Source organism: Mandrillus leucophaeus, unplaced genomic scaffold, assembly GCF_000951045.1.
Source record: "Mandrillus leucophaeus isolate KB7577 unplaced genomic scaffold, Mleu.le_1.0 Scaffold505, whole genome shotgun sequence".
Classification (NCBI taxonomy): Eukaryota; Metazoa; Chordata; class Mammalia; order Primates; family Cercopithecidae; genus Mandrillus; species Mandrillus leucophaeus.
This window is the reverse complement of record NW_012105421.1, coordinates 1,355,641-1,374,374: the sequence shown is the minus strand read 5'-3', so window position 1 is coordinate 1,374,374 and position 18,734 is coordinate 1,355,641. Positions and strand designations below refer to the sequence as shown.

Genomic DNA, 18,734 nt, shown 5'->3' with positions numbered 1-18,734 from the left:
TATTTTACTAGATATTTATTTTATTTTACTAATTATTTTACTAAATAATTATTTACTATTTTGTTCTCTAATTTTTAAGTGTTATTTACATATGCAGATACAGCTTAAATATTTTGACTAGATTAGACAGTTAATAGATCCACCATTAGTAATCAATATATTATGTCATAATAAACATCCTTTTTCTTTCACTGAAATTTCATTTAGAAATAAACTTATTTTCGCTTATTATGTTTTGAAACTTGACATATAGGATATTTTCCTTCTGGCTACACATTCATCTACCTTTGTTCTCTATTTAGATTATTCAAATAAAGTTAGTTTGCTTTTATAATATTTGTTTCTTGTTTTTTGTTTGTTACTAATTACTGGGTGATAGAAATAAAAACAAATCATGAGTGGTCCTGTTTTAAGTTTCCTCAAAAAAAAAAAAAAAAAAAAGAATGTTTTCTTGTTTCTTAAGTGTTTTGGTCAGAGCAGGCCTGGTGTCATATACCTGTAGTTTCAACTACCTGGGAGGCTGAGGAAGGAGGATTGCTTGAGCCTAGGAGTTCAAGGCTGAAGTGTGCTATGATCATGCCTGCAACTAGCCACTGCAGTCTAGCCTGGGCAAGAGAAAAAGACTCCTCTTAAAATAAGTAAATAAAATAAAATAGTAATAATCAGCAGTTGTATAATTATAGGACTCAAGGAAACACTGTAAAAAGAACAGTGCAATTGGACTAAGATTATTCTTTAAACTACTATGATTATTTCTGCCATAAAGACCGTTGGTGGATATAGGATGGATCAAAAGAAAGGTTTATTTTGGAGTGGCCAAAAAAAAAATGCTGTTGTATTACTTGAGTTGCCAATACTTGATCTAATACTATACTGCTGGAGTTAATGGATAGTGTTTTAGGAGTTAAGAAGGTGGTTAAATCCCTTAACAAAAAGTAAAAAGGTAATTGAAATGGCATAAACTTGACTCAAATCAAGAGTCTGACCCCTACTGCCTATATATTCCCTTGTCCTATCAGAACTCCTTCAGCGCCTTCCCTATTCTAAGGTATCTCACCTGCCAGGTACCTGGTTTGTCCCATTTCTATCAGGTCATAAGATGAACTAATAATAAAGTTTAAGGTAAGTAACCTCCAAAGGAGACTTAAAAGTGGAAAAGAAAAAGACCTTAAGGACTTAAATAATAAGATGGATAATCAATGGTTAATGGCTACCAATGAGAGTATAGGAGGAGGCTATTGCAAGCCTAAATATGGATAGAGCTCTCCACACAGAAAGCATAAATAAATGAAATCCTCTAGGTTATGTCTGTAACACCATGTTAATGTACGTAATTTTTTTTGTCTGATGGGTACACACACAGCTGAGTCTGAGCATGTGGTATCTCTGAGGTTGAGGGACTCCATGATTCTGGCATGCAGCTGGGGCAAAGCACCACCAGATGCCCCTACCCACAGTCCCTGCTGACAATGTAGCAGCAGCATGATGCATGAAGATGTAGCACAGTGGAAGGAGAAAGGCTCCTTTCCTCCTGTCAAAGCTTAGCATTGTGCTCACTACTAAAGGAGAAATACTCAAAAAGTCCAGTTACAGAAAATTGATAACTGCACACTAGGCAATAACTTACAGTGTTTCCTCTCTCTGGTTTTGACAGAATTATTGAGCAGCAGACATAAGAAGTCAGCTGCTTTCAGACAAGTTGAGAGTTGATACTATCTCAAAGGAGCTAAGCAGAATAACTTTTTTGTCCCCTTTTATCAACACCATAGAGTGAAAGAGAATCATATCTAGTTTCTGGGTTCTGCTTCTAGATTTGCCAGCCTAAACTTGAATAAGTCACTTGTTTCTGGGCATCACTTTTATCATTTGGTAAGAAAGGGAAGAGAAGTGATTTGAATTACATGAGCTCTGAAGTCCCTGCCAGACTTAAGGTGAGGAAAGCTCTGCGGTGAGGCTGGTTCAAGTACCCAACAATGTAATAGGGGTAAAAATGAGGCAGAGAATAAAGGACTCACATAATTAAAGGCTGCTTTAGTACTAGACTGACTAGAAGAAAGATGTCATATATATTGCAGATACAAGCAAAGCCTTCTTTTTTTGTTTTTGTTTTTGAGATAGAGTCTGACTCTGTCGCCCAGGCTGGAGTGCAGTGATGCGATCTCGGCTCACTGCAAGCTCCCCCTCCCAGTTTCACGCCATTCTCCTGCCTCAGCCTCCCAAGTAGCTAGGACTAGAGGTGCCTGCCACCACACCCGGCTAATTTTTTTGTATTTTTAGTAGAGACAGGGTTTCATCGTGTTAGCCTGGATGGTCTCGACCTCCTGACCTCGTGATCTGCCCAGGATTACAGGCGTGAGCCACCGTGCCAGGCCCCAAGCAAAGCCTTCTTAATGTCATCACAGACAACAGAATGGATCAAAACAGTAAATGTAATGTGGTCAACATAATGGGCCTGAATTCAGTAATTTATATTAAAAAGAAACTTTCTAAGTCCAAACCAATATACCACCTTGAATATATTTCAGCAACAAAAAAGAGTAAGGTAGCTGGGAGTTTGTATTAGTCTATTCTCACACTGCTATGAAGAAATAACCCAAGACTGGGAAATTTATAAGGAAAAGATTTTAATTGACTCACAGTCCTGCATGGCTGGGGAGGCCTCAGGAAACTTACAATCACGGTGGAGGGGAAGCCAACGTTTCCTTTTCCACATGGCACTAGGCGTGAGAACTGCAGAGTGAACAGAGGAAAAGCTCCTTATAAAACCATCAGATCCTCTGAAAACTATCACTAGAACAGCATGGGGGAACCGCCCCCATGATCTAATCACCTTCCAGGAGGTCCCTCCCCAACATATGGGGATTATAATTCAGATTACAAGTCAAGATGAGATTTTGGTTGGGGACAGCCAAACCATATTAAGAGTTCATATTAACAGATTTGACAGTACTTAACTGGGACACACCTCTGGTCAGATAAACATTCAGTTAAGTTTTCTACTTTCCTAGTTACTGGGTCATTTATCTCACAACCACCCATCACCCACAACTTACCAAGTACACATATTTAGAATCGGTACACTTAAAGTATACTATCTACACATGGGAAAAATCAACAAGTTGGCTATAGTTAGACATATCGACTTTACTATTTATCACAACAGTACAACTTTAACCTTGGGAAACATTCCAAAGTATATCTCTAGCTTAGCTTTTACTTTCTTAAACTATCCTTAGTAACACTTTTAATAAACCTTCTTTTAATAAAAAAAATTAGTTTCATAATCTAGTCAAAATGATCAGCAAACATCAGATTTTTGTTTTTTAATAATTTATATAATCTATATAAATAAAAATATATACAATATAAAATATATTTAAGGAAATATTCTATTTACAAATAAACATAATCAGAAAACAACGATTATTGAAGTGCGTTTAATATTGTGAGAGTTCTTTGAAAACCCCATCTTGAGCAGCTTGATTATGCATCAGATTTCAGTCTATCTTGGTTAAGATCATTTGGTAACATTTGTATGTCAAATACATAGTGAATATATCTATAGATCTCCTCAGCCTTCTGATGAGTTACTTGTGCATACATGGAGATTTCTTGAGGTGTGCTGAAAAATAAATGAGACAAAATCATTACACTAGGACTTTTGGCTTTTATAAAATGTAATATTACCTAAAGAACACCAAACACAGTAGCCTTTAAGGAAATCATCTCAAGCATTATCGGTCCAGCTGATGTCTTGAAAATTAGTTTGGATAAAACAGCTACTTGGTTCCTTTCCTTAAAATTATCTAGAAAAACAATTCCAATATCTTCAATGAACTGAATGTTTTTGTGTTCCCCAAAATTCATATGTTGAAGCCCTAATCCCAATGTAATGGTATTTGGAAGAGGCAACTTCGAGAATTAGTTGATAAAGGTGGATATCCTCGTGCACTTATAAGAAGAGGTCAAAGAGCTAGCTAGCTCTATTTCTGCCATGTGAGGATACAATGAGAAGGCAGTAGTCTGTGACTCAGTACAAAACTCTCTCCAGAACCCAGCCATATCTCAGACTTCCAGTATCCAGAACTGGCAGAAATAAACTTCTGTCATTTATAAATTACCCAGTTTATGGTATTTTAGCATTGCAGCATGAGCTAAGACAGTATCTGATGTAGGCCTTTAATTAAAATGAACTACATTCTAAAATCTCCCTCTTCAAGCAATATAAATGCTCATTTTTCTTGTTACAGAACTGAACAGCCCAGAAATGTTAGATTGCAAGGTCAAAGGTAACTGCTATTTATTGTCTCTCCACAGAGCTCTAAGGTTCTCAAAGGAAATCCCTACACCTATTTTTTCTTTTTTTCGATTAATGTCCCTCAGCTTCATATAGTAACTAATATATGTTGGCAGGCAAAAAATGTTTACTGAATAAAATCTAACAGGCACGATGCCTCTTAAATTTTTTTAACGTTAAACTTCTATGGAATGCTTTTAAGAATCTTTTAAAAGTAATCATTTAAAAATATTACAACAGACATACCTGTTAGCCATCCTTTTCACAGATGAAAACTGGTGACACATATTTAATGCAGTTATATAACTTATATTAGGAATACTTAAATAAAACTGGAGTGCCTCACTTTTACTACTATTCACCACTGTTGGAACATGAATACCAACATTCTTTCTTTGTTCCACTAAAGACAGTTCCTTTAGCAAATCTGCAGTTTCTTCTTGGCAGGAACTGAAAAGAATTCGGATTCCAGCGCCAATTAAGGTAGTCAGCAGGCTGTCATAGCTTTTTGTTCTCCTAAACATCCTTGATGCGTCTCCTAAACATTTATATTTAGGGAAAGGCAAACTTTAGCAACTAATATCAAGTAGAATCATTAATATACTTTATTTTATTAAAATCCCAAGATCTACACCATTGGCAAACTAGTGCCACATTCTGCTAATGAGAAACCCTACAACTAATGTTTCTCAAATATCTGAGAAAGAAAATAGGGATAACTATGAGCACCTTGAGCTGGAATCAACATAGAAAGGTGAATAAGGAAGAGCTTATATTCCTACATAATTCACTCCTGAAGGCCAAGATTGTATTACTCATCTCTAATTTTTCATGCTAGCTCTGAGGAAGGGCGCATTAAGTACTGGTTTAAGTGATATAAAATTATCTTATGTATTTATTCCAAAGAATCACTCAACAATTAGCCTGTACACCCATTTTAATGTCATCTTGCCAATTAGTTCCCTACCCTTTCTTGTTCATTTTCTATTCCATATTCTACTTAAATCCTTTTATTGGTATTCCCTATCATGGCCCTCGATACTTTTCTATAACCTTTGCCATGTTACTTTCCTGTCTACTCCAAATCTATTTCCTTTATCCCTGACTTTTCAAATTAAAAAGAGGCTGGGGCTGGGCACGGTGGCTCACACATATAATCCTAGCACTTTGGGAGACCGAGGTAGGCAGATCACAAGGTCGAGAGATCGAGACCATCCTGGCCAACATGGTGAAACCTCATCTCTACAAAAAATACAAAAAAAAAAATTAGTTGAGCGTGGTGGCACACGTCTGTAGTCCCAGCTACTCAGGAGGCTCAGGCAGGAGATTCACCTGAACCCAAGAAGCAGAGGTTGCAGTGAGCCGAGATTGCACCACTGCACTCCAGCCTGGGTGATAGAGCGAGACTCTGCCTCAAAAGAAAAAAAAAAAAAAAGGCTGGGCACGGTGGCTCATGCCTGGAATTCCAGCACTTTGGAATGCCAAGGCTGGCAGATCACCTGAGGTCCAGAGTTCGAGACCAGTTTGACCAACATGGTGAAACTCCGTCTCTACTAAAAACACAAAAATTAGCTGGGCATGGTGGCACATGCCAGTAATCCCAGCTACTCAGGAGGCTATGGCAAGAGAATTGCTTGAACCTGGGAGGTGGAGGTTGCAGTGAGCTGAGATCGTGCCAGTGCACTCCAGCCTGAGTGACAGAGCGAGACTCTGTCTCAAAAAGAAAGGAAAAAAAAAATTGGGTAACCAAAAGATAAAATGACTTATCTAAGGCCACATGGTTCACCAATGACAAAATGGGGATGAAAAAGCTGCCGAATTCCCACACCAATGTTTTGCATAAACTACACTATTACCAAAAGTATAAATGTTCAATTCTTCTGCAGTGGCTTTCACAACTACATGATTTTACTTAGTTCTCATAATATCACAAGATGACTAGGACAAGCGTATTATTAGTTCCTCAGAGGGAGTGACTTGTCAGTGCAATGTCTCATAGAGAAACCATAGAAACGGTGTGTCTTCTGATTCCGTATCTCATGATCTTTTCACTGTTCTTGAGGGCTCGCCATACAATTGAATAATTACTGCAGAAATAACCTACCTGAAGCTCCAATCCTGCACTTCCAAATGCATCCTAGGCACCCACTTCAGTGACCCACTGAGAACTCGATCTTAATGTGTTCAAAATTGAACTTTCCTTGTCCCTCTTATCTGTTGCTTCCATTATATTCATAATTGCAATAAACAGTACCAGTATTTAACTGCCCAATAACCAAGAAGTTGGTCAACTCAGTAATTCTCAACTCCTCCCACCAACTCTTGCTAATCCTGACTCCTTAAACATCTCCCAAATACTACTACTCCTCCCCATTGCTGCCTTATTTAAGGCCCTCATTCTTCGTGGGTTCCTGAAACAGTCTTATGTTTGGCAGACTTGCCTTCAATTTCCAACCCTTCAGTTCTCATAAGCTGTATTTAAATACAATAACTAATGAAAGCCATTATGGCTGCATGAAAATAAGAATGACATTCACCAGTCAGGTGTTTATATTTTAAGAGTTCCCACATCCTAATAATAGAAGAATAAACTAAGTTAACAGTCAAGTTCCTTTACAGTCTTATAAACAAAGATATTTAAAAATACAAACCTGTTTTTTCTCTGTCCTTTTCCACAATCACACATATTCTTTCAAACATACTCTGCAGGTGCTGGATCTGCTCAATGAGCTTGTTCTTATTGATACTATTTAACATCTCAGACTGAGACCTCCTTTCCACCACCATGCGGTTACTCACGATGTAATCACAGCCATTAAGAGGACAAACTTCTACTTGCAACCCATGAATTGCTCTTAGGGAAGAAATTACTTCTAATCCAGAAGTTATTTCATGACCGCCTACAAGAATACAGGTTTCTTTTCCTTCCTGTGGAAGTCTAAGAGAAGTATGTGTCCCAGCTAAATGTGGTCTTGAATTGGAAGAGGATGCCCCTGAAGCGCAAGAATCCTCCAAAGCACTACCATCCTGAAAAAGTGGAAAACACTGGTCACAATCAGGTGAAATACATAAATGTGCCATAAGTGTCTCATGTCCAAAGGTGATTCTCCGTACTGAGAACGTCCAGTTTTCTTCCTTCAATTTGACCAAAGTGACAATACATGAAGGAACACGTAAGTCACTATTCTTACACCTCAAAAAACTATAAAGCTATAATTAACAACAAAAGCTAAGAACAGTAGGATGTAAAGAAATAGGAGAAAGTCTAAAAATGAACAGGAAAGGAAATAAGTGTTAAAAAAGAAAATTATAATTTTTAGCCTAGAGAAAAAAACCAAATGAATGGAAGATGAAATAATTTTAGAGCAGATTAGAGTTCATTGTGAAGAATAAGGAAACCAGACAAGACATTTTTGAAAAATAACAGGAAGATTAGATAACCAGAAAGTATCTCCAGTTGAAAACAACTAAACCTGTTTAGTTTTAAAAAACTAAAATGTTTGTAAAAAATACTTAGAAACACATAAATGGTCTGACGAGAAAGGAAGAAATACACCGAGGTCAAAAACAACATGGAAGTGAGAATTTTGGAAGTTACTTAAGCCAGAACATACCCAGCTTTCCTTTCCAAAGTAATCTGCCAAATCCTGTGAACCATGAGCTCCTCTTTTTGCAGAGGCACAGGGCACGGGAAACAGTGCCAGATGTCCGAACCTCTGTCCCCAAAAATGGTTAAACATTTTTATAAGCGCAAATAAAAAAATAAATCTACTCCATAAAAGCAGAAAGGAAAAAGTAGCTGTCAATCTTGGTATCTGGTAGAGAGGGAAAAAATCTCAGAATTGGTATCGACATACCGGTCCTACAGCCCTCATGTAGGCTTGTAGCCAGAATACACAATATCTGTGTGATCCACAAAAAGCAAGTAATAAAATGTGCTCTCAAAAAAGAAATGCAAATGGCTCTTACAAGCTATATGAATGTATGAAACTGAAAGAAAAAAGATGCTTTCAACTTTGCTATGCAAAGAAAAACACAAATTTGAAACTATATGACACGCCATCTCTCACTAGGTTGACAATATTCTCTGTTAATAAAGTTCTGGAGAAATCAGAAACTCTTTTACAATGCTGGTAGTAATAATATGGTACCGGGCCAGGTGCAGTGGCTCACGCCTGTAATCCCAGCACTTTGGGTGGCTGAGGCGAGTAGATCATTTGAGGCGGGGAGTTCGAGACCAGCCTGGCCAACATGGTGAAACCCTGTCTCGACTAAAAATACAAAAATTATCTGGGCGTGGGAGGCGGAGTCTGCAGTGAGCAGAGCCACTGCACTCCAGCCTGGGCGACAGAGCGAGACTCTGCCTCAAAAAAAAAAAAAAAAAAAAGTACAAACCCTATAGAGAAGTTAGCAATATCTGGCAACATTACATATGCATTTACTTTTTACAGCAATTCCAAGAAATTAATCCCAAAGTTACACCGGCAACATTTAAGAGAATACAAACATGGCTATTTATTATAAGAACAAAAGATTAGAAACAACCCACATATGCATCAATATAGAAATGTTGAATAAATAATTACATAATCATACAATGGTATATGTAGCTACACAAAGTAATGAGGAATATATATCTGTATATTACTATTGAGTGAACCTGAGGATAGTTTTAAGTAAAAAAATCAAGACGGGATAAAGTACGTACTATATTTTACTAACCTATCTAAGGAAGATTAAAAATATAAAAGCATCTAATTATATATTTCAAACGATGTATAAACGAGCCGAAGTATATAGATATTTTTAATTATTACCTTTGTACAAGGAAGGAAACAGTGAAGGACACAAAAATAAAACTGAATTTTTTTTTTTTTGAGATGGAGTTTTGCTCCAGTCGTCCAGGCTGGAGTTGTATGGTGCAGTCTCAGCTCACTGCAACCTCTGCCTACTGGGTTTAAGTCACTCTCCTGCCTCAGCCTCCCAAGTAGCTGGGATTACAGGTGTCTGCTACAACACCCGGCTAATTTCTATATTTTTAGTAGAGACAGGGTTTCAAACCATGTTGGTCCGGCTGGTCTTGAGCTCCTGACCTCAGATGATCCACCCACTTCGGCCTCCCAAAGTGCTGGGATTACAGGCGTGAGCCACCGTGCCTGGCCTGGAATTTGTTGAATATAAATTATTTTGTAGATTTCAATTTGGGACCATGAACAAAATAAATAAAAAGACATCCCATTTTCATGCACTGAAAAATTTAACATTATTAAGATGACAATACTACCCAAAACGATCTATGTATTCAATACAATCTCTTTCAAAATTCCAAAAGGATATATTACAGAAATGGGAAAACCCATACTAAATTTCATGTATTTCAAGGGACTCTGAATATCTAAAACAATCTTAAAAAAAAAAAAAAAGTTAGAAAACTCAGACTTACCAACTTCAAAACTTACTATAAAGCTACAGGAATCATGACAGTGTGGTACTGGCATAGAAAAAGACATATGCCAAAGAAATGAGTCTAGAAATAAACCCTCACATATATGGTCAACTGATTTTAAGCAAGATAGCCATGCATCACCACCAACAAAAGCTGGACTTTTACATCATTAACAAAAGTTAACTCAAAATGAATCAAAGGTATACACTGAAGAATTAAAACTACAAAACTCTTACAAGGAAACATAAAGGAAAATCTTCATAACTTTGGATTTGCGAAGATGTTCTCTTCCCATACTTATCAGCAGATTGCTCTAGTTACTTGGTGTTTGCTAGACTGGTGGGAGGGAGCACTAGGAGTGTGGAATTGGTGTTTTCTATTGTCCTGGTTCAGCCATAGTCTTGGGCAGGACTTGTTTCCGTAGGTCTCGAAGGTAGGAATTTCTCAGTGATCTTACTCTCCCTCCCAGTTATTAGAGACCTCTAATTGTCTAGGCTTAAGATGTTTTCCTGCCCTTCTTCCAGTTATACAGGATATTTTTCTTGTTTCCTTCCTGATCTGCAGTCTTCACCTAAGCTCTGAGGGCGACACAGTTTGCTGCTCTTCCGCCAGTAGCTTAAAGCTTTTTGTTCCATAGGGGAAAGTTGGAAAGGAACAAGGTGAGGCATGGTTCCTTTTCCACAGCAATTGCTTATCTCTTCCCCAAGGACTGTACTAAGAAAAAGGGTTTTTCTTATTCTCAGTCTTTTTTGTGAATCCCTGATGAGTGTGTGAAGAGCCCATGAGTGGCTGTAAATTCCCCGTGTGTCTATAACTCCCAGGGGTTCTAAGCTTTCATGCTAGTCCATTGCCTTTTGTAATTCACTAACGTTTTAGCTGAAACTTTTTTTTTATTTTTTTTTTAGAGAGTCTCACTTTGTTGCCCAAGCTGGAGTGCAGTGGCACGATCACAGCTCACTGCAGCCTCAACCTCCCGGGGTCAGGTGATCCTTCCACCTTAGCATGCTGAGTAGCTAGGACTACAGGTATGCACCAGCATGCCAGGCTAATTTTTTTGTTATTTTTGTTTCGTTTTTCTTTTTTTGGAGATGGAGTCTCGCTATGTTACACAGGCTGGAGTGCAGCACCTCTCCCTCCCAGCTTCAAGCAATTCTCCTGGCGCAGCCTCCTGAATAGCTGGGGCTACAGGCATCTGCCACCATGTCTGGCTAATTTTTTGTATTTTTAGTAGTGACGGAGTTTCACCGTGTTGGCCAGGCTGGTCTTAAACTCCTGACTTCAAATGATCCCCCTGCCTCGGCCTCTCAAAGTGTGGGATTATAGGCGTAAGCCACTGCCCCCGGTCAGCTGAATTATTTTTACCACATTTTATAGGTTCCAGTGATTGCCATGAATCAGCAAGCTTTTCATTGGAGGGGCCTGTTTTTCCTTAAATATCAGCCTAATTGTTTGCCCTACAACCTTAGCTCTGTAATGGTTTCAAGAAAACATGATTTTGCTGATGACTGGCTCTTTGTTATAGTAAGGATGGGAGCAATACTCCCTCTACCTTTCTACATTGTAACTTAAGGTAGACTTTCTATATTTTAACATAATAAACTAAGATCAACATCCTAATTATTCAGAAATTATCGCTAAAATATATTCAATATTTAATTTAAAAAAAGAATAATAAATGTAATGAAGGAGGAAATGGCCACTAAAGAACTAGAAGAAAATAGTGAAAGTACTTAGTTATCTTAGAGTATGGCTTCCTAAACATGACAACAAGGTCAGGAAGTACAAAGAAAAAAAATCTAGGCTGCATAAAGAAGTTATATTTCATATAGCAAGAAACACTAAACACAAAACAAAAAAGCAAATAAAAGACAAGGAATACTGTTTGTAATATTTATGACAATGCAAATATTAGTATTTTTAATCTGTGAAGATTTTTGTCAGGGTAGTCTATTTTATGCCTTTTCAAATTTACCTCAAAAATTCTTTCCCCTCCTAATTTCAAGTAATAAGAATTATACTATATGTAATTTTATTCACTAATAGTAGAAAACTTAAAACATCTTTCCATTAAGATCTACTGATCCTTTTTCATAGTGCTCTTCAAAGTATCACTAGCCTGTATCTATTTTCTAGTTAGGAGATACCAAAGTAGAAATACTGCTTAAAGTGTTAGTGATTACCAGTGCTTATTTCTCTTTTCAAAGTAAAGAGCACTGGAGTGTGGTGTGGGGGTGAATAGGCATCTATGGTAATTTGAAGCCCAGAAGGGCAGTGTGGAGGCACCCAGCCTCTGTAGCCTCATCTCCACTGCCCAGATAGAGTTACCCAGGGTCAGGAGGGACTCTGTCTTGTCGAGAAAAGCCTAGGATACTGAGACAGTCGCAAATGTCACTAGTGTGAATTACAGCTGAAGAAACTACACAGAAACTACACTACTGTATCCACCTAGAACCAAGGCCAACACACCCCACCAAACTGACACCCTAAGACCCATTTATACAAATAAGTCTTTCCCTGGGAAATTACTCCATAAAACTTCATGAGGTGAATGTCCCACTAGATGTGTAGAAATCAACATAAGGACACGTCACATATGAAAAAGCAAGGACATGATACTTCCAAAGGAACACAATAATTCTCAAATAACAGACCCCAATTGCAATGAATTATACAAAAATAGTAATCTTGCCAGGCATGGTGTAGCATGTCTATAGTCCCAGCTACTAAGAAGGCTGAGGTAGGAGGATCACGTGAGTCCAGGAGTTCAAGTCAGCAGTGAGCTATGATCGCACCTGTGGATAGCCACTGTACTCCAGCCTAGGCAACACAATGAGAACTCATCTTGGGATTTTAATCTCTATACTATCGATGAGGATATTGAAACTCAAAGAAATTAAGTACTTTCTTGTTCTCCAGTCTATTATAAAGACTTAATGTAGTCAATCTTTTCCTAACAATGCCTTCAAGAAATAACTATGCCTCTCCCACAAAAAAAAAACTGGGGACAATTTGCAACTGGAAACACAAATATGAGGACCATTGTGTGGACACTGTCAAGCATGTGGCTAAGGCAGAGTGTGATGAAACTTCTTGGGGATAAAGAGAAGTAGAAGCAGAGAGTAGAATAGTAGTTAGTACAGGGGTTAAGGTTGGGGTGGAGGGTGTTGGTCAAATGATACAAAATTTCAGATAGGAAGACTATAGTCAATTACAAGGTATTTTATCTTGAAAATCACTGAAAGAGTAAATTTTAAGTGTTCTCAACCAAAAAATGATAAGTATTTGAGGTAATACATATGTTAATTAGCTTGATCTAGCCATTCCACAATGTATACATATTTCAAAACATGTCCTACTTGATAAATACATACAATTATTTGTCAATTATAAAAATTATTAATTTTTAATAAGTATTTTCAGTCTCACTCCTAGTTAGGCAAACAAATGAATCAATATATACGGCTCCTATTATTTATTTAACCCCTATTTAGCAAAATTACTGTAACTATAAACTCTTAAAAACAGGAAACAGTTTTACAGTGATTCTTCTAGAAACAGCACAACAGGGAGAAGGTAAAACTGGACTACTTAGCAGTCATTCTGGAAGGAAGTGGAAGAAAACTTTAAGGAAGGAAACCAGTTGGTACTCCCAAATTCCTTTACCCAATAAAAGGAGACTTACATACCCGAAGTCTTCTGAGAAGAAGAGAAGTTAATCTGGGAACTAGTTCTAGGTCTTTTGTGTGTGTGTTTTGAGATGGAGTCTTGCTCTGTCACCCAAGCTGGAGTGAAATGGCACGATCTCGGCTGACTGCAACCTCTCCTTCCCAAGTTTCAGCGATTCTCCTACCTCAACCTCCCAAGTAGGTGGGACTACAGGGATGCACGACCATGCCCAGCTAATTTTTGTGTTTTTAGTAGAGATGTCATTTCACCATGTTGGCCAGGCTAGTCTTGAACTCCTGACTTCAAGTGATCTACCTGCCTCGGCCTCCCAGAGTGCTGGGATTACAGGCATGAGACACTGCACCTGGCCAAGGAACTAGCTCTGAACACGTAATTTCAATTAACTTTGCCTTGCAGAAAGCCCTATTTTCCTACATCCTTTTAATAAAATTATCAAGTTTCCTTACACAGTGTTAACAAAACATTAACATATTTAAAAAATTAAAACCTGAGCATCCTGTGAATTGCCCATATAATTTTGTGTATTGTTTTCTTGTTTGAAGACATTTTCTTCAAAAATTTTTTGTTAATTTTTCTTTGACCTAGTTATTTAATACAAAACACATACATAAGAAAGAAAAAGAAAAACTTCTGGTAACCATCTAAAGACATTTTTCCTTTCTTTGATCCATACCTTCTGTGGAACTGGAAATTTTCTACAGTCTTTCTGTGAATCAACAGTAGTGAAGGGTGGTGTCGTAGACTGGACTTTATTATGATTTTGAGGTTTGAAGTCTGAGACTTCAGAAATTGTATCCTTTAAATTAAGTGATGTCGGTTTGCTCTGCTTTGGTGATTGATTAACTACTGGATTAGAATGCATCTTGGACTGCAGAGAAGATCCAGAAGGCACTGAATTTAAACAACAGTCCTGTTGTTTGTTCTTCTTAACAGTGCTTGGCTTAACTGCAATATTAGATTCTCTTTTATCATTTACATTGTTCTCCTCCTCACTTGAATCATCTGGTAAAATAATTCTGGATAATTTCTTTTTTGAATGTGCACAGTTTTGTTCCCTCATTTGTTTTAGCATTACTGCACGTCGGGTTTTATACTTTTTACTGCTACTTGCAAAGCAATCATCAGTTATTAAGTTAAAATCAACACAAACTTCTTCTTCACTTGATTGGCCTTTGCAAGACTCCTCCTCATCAACACAAAAACTATCCTCTAAATAGGTTTCATCTTGTTCAGGAATCTACAATAAAAACATAAGAATATTTTACATTTATTTCAGACAATTAACAGGTATTTAAAACATACTTCGAAGCACATGAAATCTACATTAATATTTGTTTAATTTACTTTATTAATTCAGCCACTTACTCAATTAACATATACCAAGTACATTCTTTGTGGAGGAAAATGAGTTTGAGAATAAAGGAAAAGAATGATTTACCATCTAGAAATTTAAGGTTTAGTAACAGCAGGTAGAAAGTAACCAATAATAATAGATGATAAATGCTATATAATAAGCACAATGGAAGTACAGAGAGTACACATTACCAAGCTGAACATGGCAATTTATAAACAAACATGACTAATATGAAAATGTTATCCTTGGCCGGGTGCGGTGGCTCAAGTCTGTAATCCCAGCACTTTGGAAGGCCGAGACGGGCGGATCACGAGGTCAGGAGATCGAGACCATCCTGGCTAACTGGGTGAAACCCCGTCTCTACTAAAAAATACAAAAAACTAGCCGGGCGAAGTGGCGGGCGCCTGTAGTCCCAGCTACTTGGGAGGCTGAGGCAGAATGGCGTGAACCCGGGAGGCGGAGCTTGCAGTGAGTTGAGATCCGGCCACTGCACTCCAGCCTGGGCGACAGAGCTAGACTCCGTCAAAAAAAAAAAAAAAAAAAGAAAATGTTATCCATAAATGACATAACCTATAATTTTCAGAATATAATATTTTTGTGAAAAAAATAAATTTTATCAACCAAGGACAAAAAAGGGATTTTTTTTTATTTTTTGAAATGGGGTTTCACTCTTGTCGTGCAGGCTGGAATGCAATGGTGCAATCTTGGCTCATTGCAACCTCTGCCTCCCGGGTTCAAGCTATTCTCCTGCCTTAGCCTCCCAAGTAGCTGAGATTACAGGCATGTGCCACCATCCTGGCTAATTTTTGTCTTATTAGTAGAGATGGGATTTCACCATGTTGGCCAGGCTGGTCTTGAACTCCTGACCTCAGGTGATCTACCAGCACTGGCCTCCCAAAGTGCTGGGATTACAGGCGTGAGCCACCATACCTGGCCAAAAAGGGATCTTGAGAATTCATTTAGTTGAGCTTCCTGACTTTGGGCAGAAATTATCTCAAATAGCTCTGAGAGCCCAGTTTTAGAAACAAAATGGAGGCTTCATTAACAGGAACATATTTCAACCTCACCATCCAGAAATTCTCCATTATATTTCTATAGTTTATACCTGTGAGAAAATGTTTATGTTTTTATGTGTCTTATGAATCATTTTGTACTTATTGTTCATCATCGGACTACGCAAAGATTTCATGTAAACAGCTCTCATTTCAGCATCTGTGTAAAGATAAGAATTTAAGACAAAGTAGCAAAATTATTTAAATGAATAATTGAAGTATTTATTTCAATTATTTATTTCAATGATTGAAGTATTTAACTTCAATCTATTTCAAATTTACTTGATTCAAACCTTGTGCAAATATTTTACACAAAGACAATAAATATTAAAAGATGTCTATAAACAATTATTGAAAAATATTAAGTTAGGAGTTTAGCCTTTGAAATCAGATCATCTAGTTGAGTGATCATGGACAACTTAAGTTCCCTGCTTTAGCTATCTCTCTGAAAATGAGGATTGAAACAGACTTTTCTTTCAAAACAAAGGTATACAAAGACCTTAAAAATGTACCAGATTTACAGAAGTTTCACAAAAACATAAGAAATCTAGCCAGAAAAGCAAATATGCACTAAAAACATTAAAACCCACAGCCAATAAAAAGTATGTTTCATAATTTTCAGTTAAGGAAAACCTGGGAAACACCTTGTTTTTTTTTTTATGCCTAGCATTTTTAAAAGTTATAATGAAAGGTACTTGAGACATGATACATAAAAACAAAAGATAATGTGAATTTCGAGGTACTTAAAAAAAAAAGCTTTGAAACTGTACATAGTTCAAACATACTGTGTCTGCAATGGAATTTCAAATCTCTATAATCGCCATCTAAACTGCTTCATCTGCAGCCTTCCCCATAATATAACAGCAACTATATCCTTGTTGCTCAAGCTTACTCACTCGTCCTTTTTTTCTGATCCATCAGAAAATCCCGTCAGCTTTATGTATCCAGAATTCACTCTTTCTCACTCTCCTCAGTGCTACTATCTTGGTAGAAGCCACTACCATTCCTTGGTTGGAGGACCTCAACAGTCTCCTAACTGGTCTCAGTCTACCTCTGTTCCCCTACAGGTCATTCTCAACATAGAAGCTACAGAGATTCTACTAAATTATGTCAGATTATGATCTGGCTGCTATTTATCTGATCTTCCTACTACCTTCCGTTTTCCCTCATTCCAGTCACAACACTGTTCCTTCAACAGGCCAGACACACTACTGACTCAGGACCTTTGCACTGGCTGTTGTCTTTGTATCAACATTCTTCCACTGGATTATATTGTAAACCTGCAAAAGCCACTTCTGTTAATGAACATCGAGGGCATAAAACCTTATCCTGCAAATTATATCAGCATTAAGGACAGTACTGAGAACACTGTCTTTAAACACTTTTTTCTTAAAAGTCACAAACTTTGAGAAACTTTGTCACTTTAAATAATATCGGAGACTGCAAAAGCAGAATAAATGATGAGATCTGTGAAAGATTAGAATACTGAAGAGATATAATCAGAATATTTCTCACTTCTGTTACAGTCAATCTGAACCATCTCCTCTAAATGTATTGTATGTAAGATCTGTTCAAGCATTGGATGAACACACTGTTTTCCGAAAGTAAACTGCTTTACTTGGCAAATTTAATAAATTTAGCTTTGTATTTCAGTTGGTCTTAACAATCTACATCACTAAATCTCTCTTCTTCTAGTCTCTGATGATGTCGCCTTCTCAATGAAGCCTATTCCTAATTGCTTTATTTAAAATCACAGCTAGGCTGAGTGCAGTGGCTCACAGCTATTGACCCAGTACTTTGGGAGGCCAAGGTTAGAGGACTGCTTGAGGTCTGAAGTTGGAGACCAACCTGAGCAACATAGTGAGATTACATCTCTACAAAAGGCCAAAAAAATTAACTGGTCATGGTGGTACATGCCTGTAGTCCTACAGGAGGCTAAAGCAGGAGAATCTCCTGAGTCTAGGAGTTCAAGGCTGCAGTGAAATATGACTGCGCCACTGCACCCTACTCTGGGCAACTCTGTCTCTAAAAAAATAAAATTAAAAAATAATAAAATGGCAACTCGTCTGTTATTTATACCCCCAACCTCAATCACTCCAAATTTTTCTCATCTTGTCCAACTTTTTTATTTTTCTGTAATTTTTTATCTTACAATAAACTAAATAATTTAGTTAGCATATATACTGTCTCTTTCCATTTGAATGTAGGCTTCATAAGAAGAAATTTTTTGTCTATTTTGTTCATTCATATACAGTTCCTAAATGCCTTACGTAGTACTAGGCATGTAGCAGGTACTAAACACGTGTGAAATGAACATTTCACACTTCAGCAACCCAGGTCAATCTGAAAAGAAATATTCAAATTAGCAGAAGCCTATAAACAACCAGTTTAAAATAAAGCAAGTATTAGAGAATTTGAATGAAAATGACCAAATAAATATTTTGCACATATCACATTTAATTACTTTTAAGGTCTAGTTTCATTAAAAACTGATTAAAATATTTAAATATAAGCACATACAAACATTGAAAAAAATCTGAAGGATCATTATAACATTTACCATTTATAGCCTGTGAAAGTTGAGTTTCATCATTTAAAAAGTCAAGTAATGAGGAATCTTCTTCATTTTCTGACTCATCATTTTCATCTGATGAAACATATTCTGCATCTTCTTCAGAAAGTTCTGCTTCATCATCTAAAAACTTCCTAGCTACATGCTAAGACAAATTAGAAAACATGAAGATATCATTGAGAAAATAATTTTCTTTCATGATTGGAAATGATTCTGGAAAACTGATTTCTTATCAATGCTTTTAAGATTAATAAAATAATAAAAACAGAAAATTTCTAGGCCCAGTGTGGTGGTGCACGCCTGTAATCCCAGCACTATGGGAGGCC

The 18,734-nt window shown here is 37.1% G+C and overlaps 2 protein-coding genes across 2 annotated transcripts in view; one reads left to right on the top strand and one right to left on the bottom strand.

Annotated features, from left to right (window-relative positions):
- Positions 1-1,710, top strand: part of MIS18BP1 (MIS18 binding protein 1) — a 49,956-nt gene extending 48,246 nt beyond the window's left edge. The window contains exon 16 of the mRNA XM_011996240.1: positions 1,655-1,710. Coding sequence (XP_011851630.1) covers positions 1,655-1,710 — 56 coding nt within the window. The remainder of the gene's footprint in view (positions 1-1,654) is intronic.
- Positions 1,711-3,132: 1,422 nt separating this feature from the next.
- Positions 3,133-18,734, bottom strand: part of FANCM (Fanconi anemia, complementation group M) — an 83,471-nt gene continuing 67,869 nt past the window's right edge. Inside the window, exons 16-21 of the mRNA XM_011996239.1 lie at positions 18,397-18,553; positions 15,890-15,996; positions 14,104-14,667; positions 6,949-7,324; positions 4,544-4,835; positions 3,133-3,622 (exon numbers count right to left, since the gene is read on the bottom strand). Coding sequence (XP_011851629.1) covers positions 3,484-3,622; positions 4,544-4,835; positions 6,949-7,324; positions 14,104-14,667; positions 15,890-15,996; positions 18,397-18,553 — 1,635 coding nt within the window. The 3' untranslated portion in view covers positions 3,133-3,483. The remainder of the gene's footprint in view (positions 3,623-4,543; positions 4,836-6,948; positions 7,325-14,103; positions 14,668-15,889; positions 15,997-18,396; positions 18,554-18,734) is intronic.